At 30.8% G+C, this 17,724-nt stretch overlaps 1 protein-coding gene across 2 annotated transcripts in view; it reads left to right on the top strand.

Moving 5' to 3' along the window:
- LOC107440923 (dual specificity calcium/calmodulin-dependent 3',5'-cyclic nucleotide phosphodiesterase 1A) overlaps positions 1 to 17,724 on the top strand; it is a 549,727-nt gene that overhangs the window by 36,603 nt on the left and 495,400 nt on the right. For both annotated transcript variants that reach the window (XR_015430831.1, XM_043040985.3), the window contains exons 2-3: positions 9,811 to 10,078; positions 11,398 to 12,214. Coding sequence is in view for 1 of the 2 variants with exons in the window: in XM_043040985.3 (XP_042896919.3) it covers positions 9,854 to 10,078; positions 11,398 to 12,214 (1,042 nt within the window). In the remaining variant the exon portion in view is untranslated. The remainder of the gene's footprint in view (positions 1 to 9,810; positions 10,079 to 11,397; positions 12,215 to 17,724) is intronic.

The raw sequence follows: 17,724 nt of genomic DNA, 5'->3' as shown, positions 1-17,724 counted from the left end.
CGTCAAAGGGACGCGTCCCGTAAACCTAGTGTTAAGCGAGAACACTAGGCGCTAACGAGATGAAATATTTATCTAATCGCTTAATTTTTTTTTTGAATTTACAATATGTAGACAAATCAAGAATCAAATATTAAAGCTTGTTTCCTACCATTGCAAAAATTTAGTAAAAAAATTTATTAAATTGATGCTTTATGTGTAACAAAAGTTAGGGTTAAGGCATATAAGCCAGTATCAATTGGAAATATCTTCATGAATACCAAACAGCCTGATGATAGCTAAACGACTACTTTTACGGTAAAGAACACAAGTTTCGTCATTTACTGAATACTTAAGTATCTATGAATAAGCTTTAATTTTTACCTAAATCTACTGACCGCTTCTGGCTTATGGCTTGACGCCAACTTTTCATATTACGAGTTTCATTTTCGAAAATATTACTATTTTTGTACCTTAATTGGAAGTGTGGCCTTAACATTACTTCATTGCTCGCAAATCCCATTTGATGCCAAAAGTTATTAGGGTTTTAGAACAATTATTGATTTCCATTTTATTCTTTTTTAACAAGAGACGTACCTTGCAATGGAGCTCTTACACAAGCTAGAAAGTGTGGGCTTAAGATAATTCACATTTATGTAATAAAGCTATAAATGCTCAGGACCTTTTTTATAATTCAGGACTTTTTATAATCCAACCATAACCATTAGTTATTAACATGATCTGTGGAAAAGAGATAGTAATGTTTAAAATTTTGCATTAACAATTAAAATAATTAAATTCCTTTCTGAATTTGATGCAAAATGGTTCAAAAGTTCATAAACGGCATCAGGCGTTCGGTTAAATTTTGATGATGCAAAATGTTTTTTTTAGAAAAAGGATAGTAAAGTAGAAAAAGGGTGTGGCTTCTTAGATTAAATATGTACACAATACCACTTTTTTGTAAAAAAAAACTTTTTACATCACTGCATTATTTAAGTAGATTACTTTTGCAAATTTTTTAAGAGCCTCAAGTGTAGCATCATCATCGTCGAAATTTATCTAGGCGCCTGAGGAAGTTAACACGTTGAATGCCATGGGGGTGACCGGCACACTGAGTTTGTTCGTAGCTCCGCGGGGGTCACAGGTGACCGGTGAAGCTAAGATTATTAGAAACACATAATTCGAGTAAATTTTTAATTTTTTTTTATAGATTATTATCGTTACTAAAATGGCTTGAAGACATTGATGCAATATGGAACACACAAAAATAGTTTTATTTATATACGCAGAGATGCCAATTTGATCCGGACAGCGAATAAATATTTTCAAATGGTAGTTTATTAATTGTGATTCTTGGTTTAATAAATTCAATTTAGTAGATTTTTATCCACCATTATTTCTAAACAATTCATAGGCTTATGTAATTCGCCACTTTACTCAAATCGTGCTTGTTTAAGTCAGCTTTGAAATTCCAGATGAATGGGATAGAGGTCGCTTCGCGGCCCAGGTGCCCAATAAAATCAAAACACTAGGAAGATGGCTTGCTAAACCTTTTAAAAAGCTTGGAAAATCTGTCTAATATTTGCAAATTTAGTTAGCAGTTATATATCGCTGTGACCAGACGGGCGAGCCATGTAAAATTAGCGTGGCATTCAACGCTTTAATGGCCCTTTTCCCATCCCTCTTGAAATTTTATTTTCAAGGTGGCTCTTTCTAGTAATTAGAATTCAAATTAAATATTTTGTATTTTAGATAAGGCCGAGTCGCTACAAAAATTAATTGCTTTTGGCATGAGGTTTATGGCTTCTCTGAAGTTTTCAATAGTAAAAATTTCATTAAACCATGCGGTTCCACAGTTTATGGTCTTTTCAAAAGATTTGCAAGTTAGCTTCGTAATAGGATATTCCAAACATTCTATGGTGAGATCACGATGTATGTTCTTATTTCGGATAAACCATCTTGCTCGCGTTATTTTTCGAAGTATTTTATTCTGGCCCAATTGTAACAAATTGGCGTTTCACCTGTTACCCTTTGAATTATTTAGAAGTAGTAATGAGTAAAAACCATATAAATCGAATTTTCTAAATCGAATCTTTTTCAAATTTTGAATCGAGAACCTTGATGGCTCAGGGGATAGAGCGTTCGCCTTCCAATGAGATGAAACCGTGGTTCGATCTCGGCGATGGCTGGTCGATACGAATTCCGCATCCGGCTTGCACCGACCACAGTGCTGACGTGAAATATCTTCAGTAGTAGACGGATCATGGGTTAGAGTCCACTTGCCGTCAGGCTAACCGTGGTAGGTTCTCGTGGTCTTCCTCTCCATGTAACGCAAATGCGGATTAGTTCCATCAAAAAGTCCTCCAGGAAGGCAAATTTCTCCCAATACTTGATTCAGGAGTCTTCTGAATTGGGTTCAAAATTACAAGGCTACGGAGTTGAACATTAGTTGTCTTAAACCGAAAAATTGGGTCTGCTGTTCAACGACTGTTATAAAATAAAATAAAATTTTGAACCGAATTTCGTCTTTTCTTTCTTCTTCTATATTAAGAATCATACATTAACAGAGATGCCAACTGCTCCGGAGACGCTAAAATAATTAAAAAAACGGTAAACAACTACAAAAGAAATTTTGCAAATATATGTCTATTTTTGCTTGTTTTTTAAAAGGTATAACATAGCATAAGTACTATAAAGAGGTGAATTATGTATGCCTAGGAATTATTTAGAAATAGTGGTAAATAAAAATCCACTAAATTGAATTTATTAAACTAAGAAACACAATTGATAAACTACCACTTTAAAATATATATTTGCTGTCCGGAGCAAGTTGGCATCTCTGCATTAATATACTACCACTTGAAAATATTTATCAGCTGTCCGGAGCAAATTTGTTTCGCTGCGGTTCCTTTGTAATTGTAATTCTTATAATATTCCCTAATTCCTCCAGAGTTTTGCCGCAACATTTATACGACCCCCTGTGAAATATAATATTTTTTAACCCCTTACAATGCAAAGAAATGAATAAAATGGATCTGTATAACTTTTGATTTAATGATCGGGTTTTCACGTTCTAGGACTAGCTCGAAAGGATCACCTCAAATATATTAATTAATTATTGAAGACGATATTTTAAGCAATGAAATTAGATACAAAAACGTACTTTCTCAGAATAAACACCGTCTTACAGAGATGCCAACTTTCTCCGGATAGCAAATATATATATATATAATATATAGTGGTAGTTTATCAAATGGCTTAATAAATTCAATTTGGTAGATTTTTATCCACCACTATTCCTAAATAACTCGTAGGCTTATATCATTCACCACTTTATAATACCATTGATGATGCATACCCTCCAACTTATGAGGATTTTGAAAATAATTCTTTCTAGTGGTAGCGAAACAAAGTAGAAATTTTTAAAGCAAATGGATATCTCATAAAACTTTTATCAGAACTTAAGAATCTAGCTATATGGCCTGCACTTTAATAAGTAATAGTGGACAAGTTACGCTAAAATTAATTTTTTTTAAATATTAAGACATTAATTTTGCTACCGTCTGAAAAGAAGATTTCTGAAACTACGGAAATTCCGTAGCAGTTGGAGGGTATGGATGATGCATACCTGCCAACTTTTAATCCCTTCCATTATCATTTTTCCCAGTGGTATTAAAATGGAATTAAAACTTCAATTTTAAGCAAACAAATACGTTGTATTTGAGAAAACTTAAGTTGACAACCATGATAGTAACGCATATTAATATATGTGCTTAATTTTCATTTAAAAATTAAGATTATAAAAGAAAAAAATAGTATATAATTACTACCACTTTAAATATGAAAATAAAATCTTCCGGAAAATCCGGAAGAGTTGGCAGGTATGATGACGGCCCCAGGCTCCCAGATAAGTATTGATGATGATGATAATACCATGGATGCCAACTTGCTCCGCCTTGTAAAACAGTATTTTCTAGTGGTAGCAAAATTTAAGTTACTTTTACTTTAGTGTTTTTCATTTTAAGTAATTTTTCACCACTAAATATCAAAAAGTATAAGTATCGTATAAAATGCAGCATTAAAGCATCAATCTACTGGTTACACTATAAAAAAGTAGGCGTAACTATCCTTCTTTAAAGAATTTTACTATTTACTTTGCTACCACTTTATTAAAGCTCGTCCAGAAAGCGGAGCAGTTGGCATCCCTGTAATACTTATGTCATGCTGTACGTTTAAAAAAGCAAGCAAAAATAGTCAAATGTTTGGAAAATTTACTTTGTAGTTATTTACCGCTTTTATTAATTATTTTGGCATGTCCGGAGCACTTGGCATCTCTGCGTCTAACTCTGAGGATATTTTACGTCAGCACTGTGGTCGGTGCGAGCCGAGTACGTAATTTGTATCAACCAGTCATTACTGGGATTCGAACCAGTGGCACGTCATTGGACGGTAAATGCTCTATCCTCTGAGCCACCAAGGTTCAATTACGCTAATTTAACCCTTTAATGGACCCTTTATTTCTAGTAAAGGTAAATTAAAGTATTTCTGGAATTGAAATTGTTTTAAGAACAGTAATTGATATAAAAAAAAACCAACTCATTTAGCTTATAAAAATGCCATTTTTTGGTGGTAAATATATTTAACATGACCTATTAGGAACTTACTGACTTTTATTTTTCTTTATTTATTATTTGACTTTTATTATTCCTTAAATGCTACAAACTTCAAAAGGAATTTTGTATTTTATAACTTTTATACGTTTTTTAAAAGTGACAAATGGTTACCAATTTTATTCAAACTCACTTCAAGAAAGCTGAAGTAATTGAAAAATGGAAACCTAAATTAAAAGTGGTAAAACGTGGTGGTAAGTATATTTACCACGGCCTTCAAAAGGGTTAATATACTTCTGACCACAATAAACTTGTGATTACTGATAAATTTCCCTAGAAACCTGTGAAAAGCCCGCTATTTAAGCTGAAATGCGAGGTAATATAGGGGGATATCTATACAAATTAACATATATTTACTGAATTTTTTTCCAAATCAGATATTAATGGGCAAATCAGATATCAATGGGCAAATCAGATATTAATGGGCGAAATTTACCCGCATGCACTTTTCATAACAGTTTTTAATGGTAAAAATAGTGTTAAAATACATTTAACTTCACTTTTCTATTTTCCAAGGTAAGATGGCTAAAGTACTGTTAGGCGAAAGTGGCAGATTTCCGAGAAAATCTTTATTCATTGATTTTACTTCTGCATATTTTTGTGTCGTATATTTTTTGCTCATAGGGAAAGATATGTACCTTTAAGTACTGACGTCATAGAAACATAAAACCAGCATTTATCTCTTCACCAAACATTTGTTGATATTCTAAACAATCTAACTGTATCTTTGTTCATTTCCATTTCCATTGTTTATTCATGAAATAAGTTCACCAATTTGATGAACAAAGGGACGAATTGCGAACTTTCCTTTTTTCCTAATCTGCTTTTTTCAGGTCTTTTCAAAGACTCGGTAACTTCCTGCCAAATTATTCATCTAAAATGCGTCTATATTATAAATGTAATTAAATAAAAGAATTCTGATGAGATATTAATTTACGCCACCATAAAAATGTAGTCGCCAATTAATACAAGTCAATTACTATATTAGAGTCAGTAGACCCAAAAAGTTAGTCGCAATTCCAATGATTTTAATAAATTTTAAAAAAAACAATTAAGCTATACATTATAGGTTAATTATGGTACTTTGTTGATTTTTTAAAATAAATGTAATAAAAACTTCTTATAAAATTATTTTATTTTTTCTTAACCCTTTGTAAGATCATTTTTTTCTAGTAATTTTTTGTTTAAATAAACTTTGGGTATCAGATTGGTTTATAAAAATTAATTCCTGGAGCTTATTACTTAAAACTAATTTTATTACCATCAATTAATACATTTCACTTACTATATTCAAGTAAGTAGATCAAAAAAGTTAGTCACGATTCCAATGATTTTAATATATTAAAAAAAAACAAAAACAATTAAGCTATGCATTATAGGTTGATTAGTGTACTTCGTTGATTTTTTTAAAAAAAAATGTAATAAAAACTTCGTATGAAATTATTTTATTTCTTCTTAACCCTTTGCAAGGTGATTTTTTTCTAGTAATTTTTTGTTTAAATAAATTTTGATTATCAGATTGGCTTATGAAAATTAGTTCCTGGAGCTTATTACTTAAAACTAATTTTATTACCGTCAATTAATGCATTTTAATGACTATATTAAAGTCAGTAGACTAGGCAGGTATGGAAATAATAAAATATAGTTTTTGTGTAAATATTGTTACCACTTCTTAATTTTGTCTTGCTGTGTAACATCCTTATATGTATGTTAAATTTTTTCATGCACATCCAACCATACATATTAAAGTATTACTCCGTGGACTATCAACAGAATACAAAACAGATGAGATCTCCCATCAACTGGCCAAAACAGGCATTACAACTCATAAAGTCATACAGTTTAAGAGAAAAGTTGGCGAGGCCTATAGGCTCCTCCCACTTTTTCTCATAATTCTTAAAAATACAGTGCAAAATCATCAAATTAACTCCATCACCACTATTCAAAGTATTCCAGTCAGAATAGAGAGATTTAGGGGGGGTCGTGGACCAATTCAATGTTTTAATTGTCAAGCATTCCACCACAATCAAAGATCATGCAACGCTGCCTCAAGATGTGTGAAATGCGCTGGCAATCATCGCTCCCATGAATGCAGAAAGGACAGACACACTCCACCAAAATGTTGCAACTGTAGTGAATCCCATACCGCAAACTACACTGGGTGCATAGCCCGTCCCACTAGGAAGGGCTCTCGCCCGATTCCCACAACAACAGCCGGTATGGCTCGCAGACTTGTCATAATAATAAAAGAACTGCAAGAACTCATAAAGAATGAAGAGGTACTCCAATTACTGCAAAGAATCATTAGAGATAATGCTCCATAATGTCATAGTCATGCCCAATTCCGGACTATTCATTCGGAACTCTTGCATTAGTGTAATATGTAGATTATCAAACTCTTCTTCAATGAAAAAAGTAAAACAGCTCAATTAAATAGCAAACTGTGTTCGATAGATGGCGACACCAATATTAAACAAAACTTCTGTAAATTTATCATATATCATGTTATATTTGTTTTACAACTTAAAATTACACGATTCTAACTTTATTCAATGCTAAATTGTCAATCGCATTTGCATATATTCTAATTTTACTCATAATTTATCATAACTTATGAATGCATCAAATTTAAATTCCATTCAATGCTAAAATATCAATTGTAATTGTTTACACATTAATTTAATTCATATTTTAATCACAACCTATGATTGCATCAAATTTAATACCAATCAATGCTTAAATATCAATTGTGCTTTTTATATTCACGAAAATTTCTGATTATTGCATAAATCATGACTTATATTAAATATCAAATCATGTTTAATTTATCAAGCAAATATGCTTGATCTTCTGTAATGCTACCTAAATGCTGCATAATTCAAAATGTTTTTTAATTCAACTTGTAAATACTTCATGATGAATGGGTTAGGGGCCGCTGCGCGGCCCAGGCACCCAGTTTTAGTTAAATAAAGAGAGAGAGAAATTTTTTCATTGCTAAAACTTGAATATATATATATATATATATATATATATATATATATATATATATATATATATATATATATATATATATATATATATATATATATATGTATATATATGTATATATATAAATATATATATCATTCAAATTAAATGAGCAATTTGTTATTTTAATTAACTGAGCAACATTTAAAATTTTACAATTCCTGAAATTCTATTAGATTAGTCGGAAAGTTGTGCCCACGAAAGTACCCACCTCACTTTTTGAAATAATGCAAATGATTCTTTCATAAACGAAAGTGAGAAACGGCGTTTACCTTTTATCTCAATAAAAATGTTCTAGCATAAAGAAACAGAACATAGATGTCGCAAAAGAATACGTACAGTGCGCAAAAGAAAAAAAAACGGACCACCTTAAATAACTTTTGATCTAATGATCGGATCTTCGCATTCTAGGCTCAATCTTCATGGTTCAAAGGGTTGACCTTAAATATGCTAATTAATTAGTTCAAACGATATTTTAAGTTCCGAAATTAGACAATAAAACAAACTTTCTCTGAATAAACAAACCTTGTTTTCGACGAATTCGGATTTCTCACTCCCAAAATATAGGGAAAGGGGGAGCAATGTGGATAATATAGTCCCTATAGCTTAGTCAGGATAGTGGGCCAAAGTTTGAACTCCTTAATTTCAGTTTTACTTTTTGCGTATTTTACCATATTTCAATTTTTTTATTATATTTCAATATAATAAAAAAATTGAAATATGGTAAAATTTTTTATTATATTTCAATATTTTTAGAATTAAAAAAAATTTGAACACAATCATCAAATTCATATATTCAAAGATTCCATGTAAAAATAAATTTTACTAAATAGTTATTATTTTTCATTATTCTATTTAGTAATAGTCGTAAACATTTGAATTGTAAGGTATACAAATTTCGACATCATTTTAAAGAATGTTATTTCGCGTGACAAAAAAATAAATTTCGAGCAAAATCGTTCGAAAATTGAGTTTTAAATATACAACTTTTTAAAAACTCGATTCCTCAGGAACTATTCGAGTGATTTCTCTCAAATTTTGTATTTTGTCACGCAAAATTATATTCATTTACAAGATTCAAAACGTGAATGAAATCGGTCCAATAGATTCTGAGAAATCGAATTTTAAATATACGTCTTTTATAAAATTAACATTCTCTAAACTTCGGATGGCTCTTCTGATGAAACTATGAGAACCATATTTCCCAAATTTTGGATGCCCCCTATGTATTGGGAGTCAGAAATCCGATCCGGCGAAAAAGTCATCTGTTTATTCAGAGAAGTATGATTTTGCGTCTGATTTCTTAACTTAAAATATCGTCTATACTGATAAATTAGCATGCTTGAGGTCGCCTCCTTGTACTATCAAGATTAGCATTTTCGCGCCGACTGTCACAAATACGTGCCAGCATAAAACGGTATCAACCAGGATAAAAAGATAAAACTGGTAATCAAAGTAATTCCTCAGCAGTTTATTTGTGGGTGGAGTTATAATTGTTTGATTTATTTAATTCACCATCACCTTGTTCAAAATAAAACTATATAGTTATACTTTGAATTAACGTTGATTATGTACGTGATTAAACTAACAATAATTAAAGTAAAAGCAACGTTAGTATGTCAAATTAGAAACGACTACATTTACGTTACCGTTTTTTATTTAATTACGTCCTGATCCTGATTTTATACGAATGCTTTTCTGAATCACCCGTCCCCAAGGGGTTAGGCATTAGAAAATGAAGATCTGATCGTTAGATCAAAAGTTATTCAGGGTGGTCCGCTTGTTTTTTTTGGGCACTGTACATACATTTTTAAACCTGTAACGAAAGTATACGACTGAACTAAGCAGTACATCTGATATATACATTTAAAAGTAAATGCATAATCAATTTTTTTACAAAAAAAATATCTTTTGGATCAATGTTGGAGGCATGTACTTTCGCTGCTAGAACTTTCCAGTAGACGTAGTACAATAAACATTGTTTCTTTGGAACTTTTTTCAATATTTTGTAATGTGCAAGATATATCCAAACTTCAGAAATGCCATTAGGAATTGTTTTCTGTGTGATTAGATTGAGGGATTCTTTATAGCTGGTATCAGATTTTTTTGTAGCTAATGCTTCTTTTTCCTATTGCAGATAAAAGAGTACAAATTTCGATCATGTATTTTGATCATTAACCATGGGAAATTCCATATGTTCCTCTGGAAAAACTGTGCCACATGAAGAATGTGATAGTCGCCAATCAGAGAAATCTCTAAGGCGAAGAATAACAAAAGACTCGGTGTATGATTCATCAGATTTCATCGAAAGATCTTCTTTAATTCAATCAAATGGAAAAGAGGTAATAAAACGAGCCAAAGGAAGTGGTTTACAAAGCAATTCTTCGAATGAACCATCGGAAGAGGTATTTTATTTTTTATTAAGGCTCCATTTTCCAGAAAATTTCTCCACTTTTCTAGAAAATTTACGAAACTTTCCTTAGCACATTGAATGCCATGGAGGTCACCGGTGACCAGAACCGAGTTTTCTCGTAGCACCACGGGAGTCACCGGTGACCGGTTAAGACAAGATTATTAAAAACACATAACTCAAGTAAATTTTTTTTAATATTATTATCGTTACTAAAATGGTTTGAAGAAATTAATGCAATATGGAACACACAAAAATAGTTTTATTTATATACACAGAGATGCCAACTTGCTCCGGACAGTGAATAAATCTTTTCAAGTGGTAGTTTATTAATTGCGATTCTTGATTTAATAAATTCAATTTAGTGGATTTTTATCCGCCACTGTTTCTAAACAATTCGTAGGCTTATATAATTTACCACTTTTTTCAGATATGTCATTCTAAACCTTTTAAAAACTAGCAAAATCTGTCTAATATTTGCAATTTTGTTTGTAATAATTTACCGTTCTTACCAGGCGGGTAAGCTATGCAAAATTAATGTGGCATTCAATGTGCTATTTTGTGTTCGTGTTCAAATTAATTCGTGTTCAAAATTAAACTAAGTTTCACGCAAACTGCTAATTGGTTTTACATATTCTGGGAAGCGAGGACTTCTGGGTTGACAGTTATGATATATATATTCCAAGCTACCATTTCTTACATTTTCTAGTCCAAAATCTTTGCAGTAATAGTGATATTTCTATTGTTTTTACTGTAGTAATCTGGGAATGATTTAACTATGCAAATGATTCATATGTTTAATAAAATGCTTTACCTATATAAGTCCTATGTAAGTCCCAGCCCAAAGAAAGACTTTAACTCATTCATCTGTTTGGGTTATGCATAATACTGCCGAAGCACATTTTATTGTAAAACCGTCGTTGAACAGCAGATCCAATTATTTGGGTTTCAGTTGTAGCGAAGTTGAACAATTTACGGGAGAACAGTTAACAATAACGCTCACCCTTGGTCCCTACGCAGGTTGTTCAAAGTGATAACCTATCCGCTTATTGACAGCATACAGTGATAATCGACTTCCTAGCTGATCTTGACTTGATGATCAGACTACTGTGATACGAAGAAAGTGTAAGGGTTCAGATGGCGTCATGCTGCACATATTAAGCTGCAACTTAAAAATACTTTTGCGAAAATCAATTTAATATTTTGATAAAATAATCTTAAAACGGTAAAAAATCACAAAATGCAGTGATTTTTTGTAATTTTTACTGTGTTCTCTTTTTAATAAAACTTTAAAAATGTTTTCTTTTGTTTTAGACCAACATCCAAAAAAGTGACTCAGATAAATGTGCTACTCCAGCATGCCATAGAAAAAAGTACTTCCCCAGAAGTGCATCACCAAGATTTTTCAGTCATGCATGGCGCAGTAAGCGTAAGACTTTTTCTTCAGACATTACAAGGTCTCGTGTAAAAATCGGATACGATAGCTACAAAGATGATCCTGGATCAAGTTCAAAAATAGAAGATTCTCCATCAAAAAGTGACCATCAACCACAAAATCTAGTTACAGATGTGCACGATGATCCTGAAAGTCAAAAAAGTGATAGTAAAGATGAAGTGAAAGAAGTAAAAAATTACGATTCTGAAATCGATACTGCTTCAGAGAACAACCCAATTACAGAAGTTGTTGATGATTCAGTGACTAATAGTGATTATAAAGATGATCCTGTATCAGCAATCAAAACTGAAACTTCTCCACAGAAAATCCTTTTTAAACAGTCGTCTGTGCAAACAAAAACTGAAATGCTTCTTGATCATTCAAAGGTTCAAAGCCCACCAGCTTGTTTGGATCATTTGTCAACTTTTTTAGCATTTGATGGTAAATGTGGTTTGTGCGACTTTGTGCATTCGGGTGAACATCATAGATGGGATAGTTTAGAAAATGATGCAGTCATTTTTAGAGAAGTTTCAAAAAGCATAGCAAGTTGGTTACAAAGTACAACTAGATTCACGAGCAAAATAATTTTGCAAAGAGATAAACCAAAACAGAAAGTGCGGATTATTTTAAGAAAGGGTAGAAGTGGTGTTCAGGAAGTTTTTATATCGGATGGATTTACATCGTTCCAGATTCAGGGTGAGTCATTATTTTTTATTATTTAATTACTTCCATCGAAAATGAAAAAGTTAATTTAATAACTTTCTAGTTGGAGTCTTTTTTATTGTTTAGTGTTACTGCTATATACATTATTACTGATATGTATAAACAACAGTATCATTTTCATACCTGCCAACATTCACTCTTTTCGAGAATGTATTTTCCAAGTGGTAGTGAATCAATTACCGAAAAACTATATTCCTCAAAAATATATTTATATTTTAATCAAGTTGAAATTCGCTATCGTAAGGAATAATATGCTTTTATATATTTTTTGTAATTATTTATATGTAGTGGTGGTCAAACTGATTTAATTCAAAAAGTTTAGCGAAATAACATAAATTTCGCTAGCACTCTAAATATGAAAATAAAATCTTCCGGGAAAACCGGAAGAGTTGGCAGCTATGTATTTTTAAAAGGGTAGGAACTAGGACTTGGTTGGAATAAATTACTTAGTTTTCTCAGCAGATTTCGATGTATTTTCTAATAATAAAAAATTTAAAACCCACTTTTCGTAATTCAGATTTCATAATATCAGCTAAAAATATTCTTTGAAGAGTTTTTGATATCTTATTGTGGTTAGTTTTCAAATAAAACTGGATTTTTCATAACGGAAAAAGTACCACAGAGCGAAAATTTCATCTTACCAGCGGAAGTATCCATTAACCCTTTGACGCAGAAATTGTATTAAAATTATTTTCCATGCATTTTTTTTATTATTTTGTATTAATATTGGTCAAAATATACAAAAAAATGTTATAACTAGCATTTTAAAAGTTTATGGTTATGAAATAAAGCATGGAACACTTATGTCTTTTTACGCGTTAAAGCTAAAATGTTTCACTCACAGCTCATTTCCAAACAATAATTTTTAAAATTTGCACTTACTTAGACATAAAAAAAAACAGTTATGCATCATTGAAATTTCTTTAATTTACAAAATCAATTCTTGATAAATTTTTGAATATAAACGAAAAAAAATCAAGCTACTTTTTTGCATTTTATATTTTAATACACATATAATTCTGATAATCAAATCGATTTTTTAGTAACCATTAGTCTGTTGTTTCATAATTAAAAAATACCAAAATATATTTTTGCTTGTACTTAAAACGTCAGAAAAAATACATACAAAGGAGACACAGGGATCCCAACTGCGTCAAAGGGTTAATGATGCTAATTCAACTAAATGAAAATAATGCAAATTGTTTTTTACTTTTATTTTTGAGTCTAATGTTTTATCTCTACTTTCTATAAAAGGTAATTTTGTTGGTAACCAAGGCTCTCGGTGGTTAACTGAACATATTAAAATGGCAACTAAAAAATTATTAAGGGAAGTGAGAATTTCTATAATTCAGCAACAGCTTTAGTTAATTGAAATTTCCTAATTAAATTATCTAACTATTTAAGGGTTTTATTAATAATTTAACTAATTAAGGAAAAATTAGTTGAATGAAATTTCCTAATTAGTCCTTAATTTAGTTAAATGAAGTTTCCTTCTAGTAAATCCTTAGTTCCGTTTATGTATTTGATCCTCCGAGTTATCGTGGCAATCAAGAGATCCTCCATCATTCTCAATTACATCGAATAAAGGTTTTTCTATCAAATTAATTAGATTTTGATGTTCTGATGTTTTTCTGAGGGAATAATATACCATATATTCTTCCTTAACCCTTTCGCTCCGATTGTCACAAATACGTGCCAGCATAAAACCGTATCAATCAGGGTAAAAAGATAAAACTGGTAATCAAAGTAGTTCTTTAGCAGTTTCTTTGTGGGCGAAGTTATAATTGTTTGATTTATTTAATTCACCATTACTTTGTTCAAAATAAAACCATTTAGTTATACTTTGAATTAACATTGATTATATATATGATTAAACTAACAATAATTAAAGTAAAAACAAAGTCAGTCTGTCAAATTAGCAACGACTACATTTAAGTTACCGTTTTTTATTTAATTACAACTTGATTCTGATTTTGTACGAATGCTTTTCTGAATCACCAGTCCTCAAGGGGTTAATAAACTCTTGGCGTTCTTAAGTGCTACATTGTTTACCAATGCCGGGTTTAAATATCCCAACCTTCTTAGTTGGATTTAGGTCTAGGCTCAGGCCTAGTCAATCTAGAACTGGACATTTTGTTTGTAAGCGAATTTGAAGTATGAATCCTGTCATTGTCTTGTTGAAATATAAAATCTGTTCCTCTTAGGAGGTCTTGAAAAGGGAGCAGATGTTGCCTCAGTGTATGCTGATCCGTTTATGTTGTTTGTCTTCCCTTAAGAAAATGCCGGAATATCTGACCATTATATCCACATACTCCCCAAACCATTATAGATTAGCCTCCTTGCTGCCTGCTGAAGAAACTCGTTTCTTCTTTTCGAAGGTTATGACAATATGAGTTCCAGCCTTGAGAACCATTCAAGTTTCATTTTTGCTCCTCACTGAATAGTACAGATAGCCATTTTTGAACAGATCATTCTTGTCAGTTTATGATGCGGTTTAAAACATGGTTTGTGGAGAGTTGTTTTTAAAGTGGTTTATTAGGAGGACCGGAAAGTAATGTCGTTTCGGTGCATTTGACATTTGTTATCAAGATTTTATTTTTAATCAATAATATATTCACCCTCGTTAGCAACAACCTTTCAATGCCGGATCGCAAATGAATCGAAATGGATCGAAAAAAATGAATTGGTTTTTAAGATTAACGAATATTTAATGCACCAGAACGACATTGCTTTCCTGTCCAAATAAAAAGTCTCCCAATTATTACGTCACGTTTATCTCTTTTAAATTAATCTAAAAAATTATAGATAAATATCAAATTTATAACAGTGAAGTTAACTGTTAATTGACAAATATTTTTTTTTTTTAATCTTGAAATTTTAGACGGAATTTTTCTAATGATTAAGAGTCTAATTAGATTGCTGTTTTAGTCAGTACTTTAGCAATGGTGACAAGAAAATATAACCTTGGCTAACGATCTATTTGAATCTGCAGAATTGACAGCAGAGCACGCAATCTCATCATAACTCCTTCATCTTGTCATTAAAGATATCCACTCCGGGTGGGGCGTCCTTTACTATTCTCTCAATACCTTTTTTTTATTCTTCTCCTTTTAAGCCTGTGGATTTAAGCTTCGTTGTCGAATTTCAACTATTCTACCAACTATTAATAAGATGGGTAGTTTGTCATTTTGTCACAGGTTGTTTCATATGCGATGTAAGTTAAAATAGTTTAAAAAATTTGAGAATGTCGGAATATAAAGCTATTAAGTTCGGATTTATAAAAATTATTAAGTAAATAAATAAATTTACTTAACTCATTGACTTTAATTTTTCCATTTTGGGTACATACTCCTTCATTTAAAATTAAATAATAGGTAAAATTAATTGATGGAGTTAGTTTAATCATTTCATATTATTTCATTTTTAGCATTTATTTTGCATAATTAAAATAACTCTGTCTGCTATATGTATATCTTGAACTGAGCAAGTAGTACTTTAAGTTGATTTCCCACCAAGAATAATTAATAATACTGATAGAAAATAAGTATTATACTATTTATTAGTTATAATATTACTGTGTTAGTTATAATATTACTGTATTAGTTATAATATTACTGTATTAGTTATAATATTACTGAATTAGTTATATTATTAATTAATTATTAATCAAAATTTCAATCCAAATTATTGTAATTATGATAATTAACTATAAGATTAATTATAATTGTGATAATTAACTATAAAATTAATTATAATTATGATAATTAGTTATAAGATTAATCATAATTATGATAATAAATTATAATAATCATTATAATTTTAATAATAATTTATAATTAAAGTTATTGTAAATATGACAATAATGAAAGTTATAAATATTAAAAAAATGATTTTTTGTGGCATGTACGTGGCTTTGGATCCAGTAAGTTAAGGTACCAAGCCGCTTAGATTAAAGCATTGATCCGTTAAAGGTAAATGTAAATATCTACATATCGATCTGATATTATTGCAATGTGATTTTCTTAAAACTAAAAGTGAGAGTCGTTATGGCACAGCAGTAAGAAAGTTCGCTTCCCAATGAGATAACTCAGGTTCGAATCCCAGCAGTGGCTAACATATACGAATTCTGCTCCCGGCTAGCCCAAACCATAGTGCTGTCATAAACTATCATCTGTTGTGGACGGATCATGGGTAAGAGTCCTCTTGGCGTCAGTCTAACCGTAGGAGGTTTTCGTGGCTTTCCTCTTCATGTAACATAAATGCGGGTCCTTTATCCATGAGTTTCCTTGTCTTCTGGATCTGGTTCAAAATTGCAAGGCTAAAGAGTTGAACATTGACAGTCGTAAACTCAGAATCGGATCGGCAGTTCAACGGTGGTCATAAATATTGAAGTATAACTAAATCTAGGAAATTTGCGATAATCCCATGAAGCAGTTGCCTCCACAAAATTTTTCATTGAAAATTCCTTTTTTAAATATCTGAACAGCTTAGTAGATGATCCAGGCAAGTGACATTTACGGAGTGGCTACAATGAAGATAAGAAAGAAAAAAATGGTATCTGATTGAACAGTAAATGATTTAGTATAGATTTATTTGAAGGCAGGGTTAGCATGTCTTTACCATATTTAATTTACTACTGCTTAATTTTGAATAAAAATACTCATTAGCAAACTCAATACTAACATTTTAAAAGTTAATGTGGATTAGTTATGTTAAAAAAGCAGAAACAGTTCTGTTATTTTAAACATAAAAATATTGACCACTTTATGTTATTTTCCGTGATTAATAAATTTCCCTGAAAATGTTATGTTTTCTGCATTTCAATAACTTCTACTGGTAAGAAACGTACAAACTTTTTAAATGATTTACACAGTAACTTCATCAGATTTAATAGACATACTTTGACCCAACAATATATTTCAATATATCAATAAATAATCTAGGATGGAGTTTATAACTTTCTTACTGCCATTTAAGGCCATTTTATTGTGGTAGTTTATCAAATTTTAACAATACATTTTTTTAAGTCACCATATAAGTCAATAATAAATTTGATTTTGCCGCAATCTGTATTCGTTTTTTTAAATGTAAAATTTTATAGCCGGCTTAGATGGTATTTTTTATATTAAGTTTAGGAACAAAAGATACTTTTTTAAGAGCAAAACAAATGGACAATTCTTTTCAAAGAAATTTGAAAAAAAAATAAAATTTTTACATCCTGGAACGTTATAAAAACGTACTGTGCGCTTTCTGTTACACAAGAGCAATCTCCCCCTCCCTCCTCTTAACTTTCTTTGGCTATCAAACAAGTTTTGATATTTTTTATGCCTTCTTTAATTTTAACCTCATATTTTAAAATAATGGTTTATATTAATATAATATATTAATATAATAATGCTTAGATTAATAATGGTTTCTGATGTGTTATCCTAGACATAAATGATATGTTTCCCATATCATTTATGTCTAGGAAATGCATAAAT

The sequence above is a fragment of the Parasteatoda tepidariorum genome, chromosome 12 (assembly GCF_982258835.1).
Source record: "Parasteatoda tepidariorum strain Cologne lab strain chromosome 12, Ptep-v5.0, whole genome shotgun sequence".
Lineage (NCBI taxonomy): Eukaryota > Metazoa > Arthropoda > Arachnida > Araneae > Theridiidae > Parasteatoda > Parasteatoda tepidariorum.
Note: the sequence above shows the minus strand (reverse complement) of the source record. Positions and strands in the feature narration are given on the sequence as shown.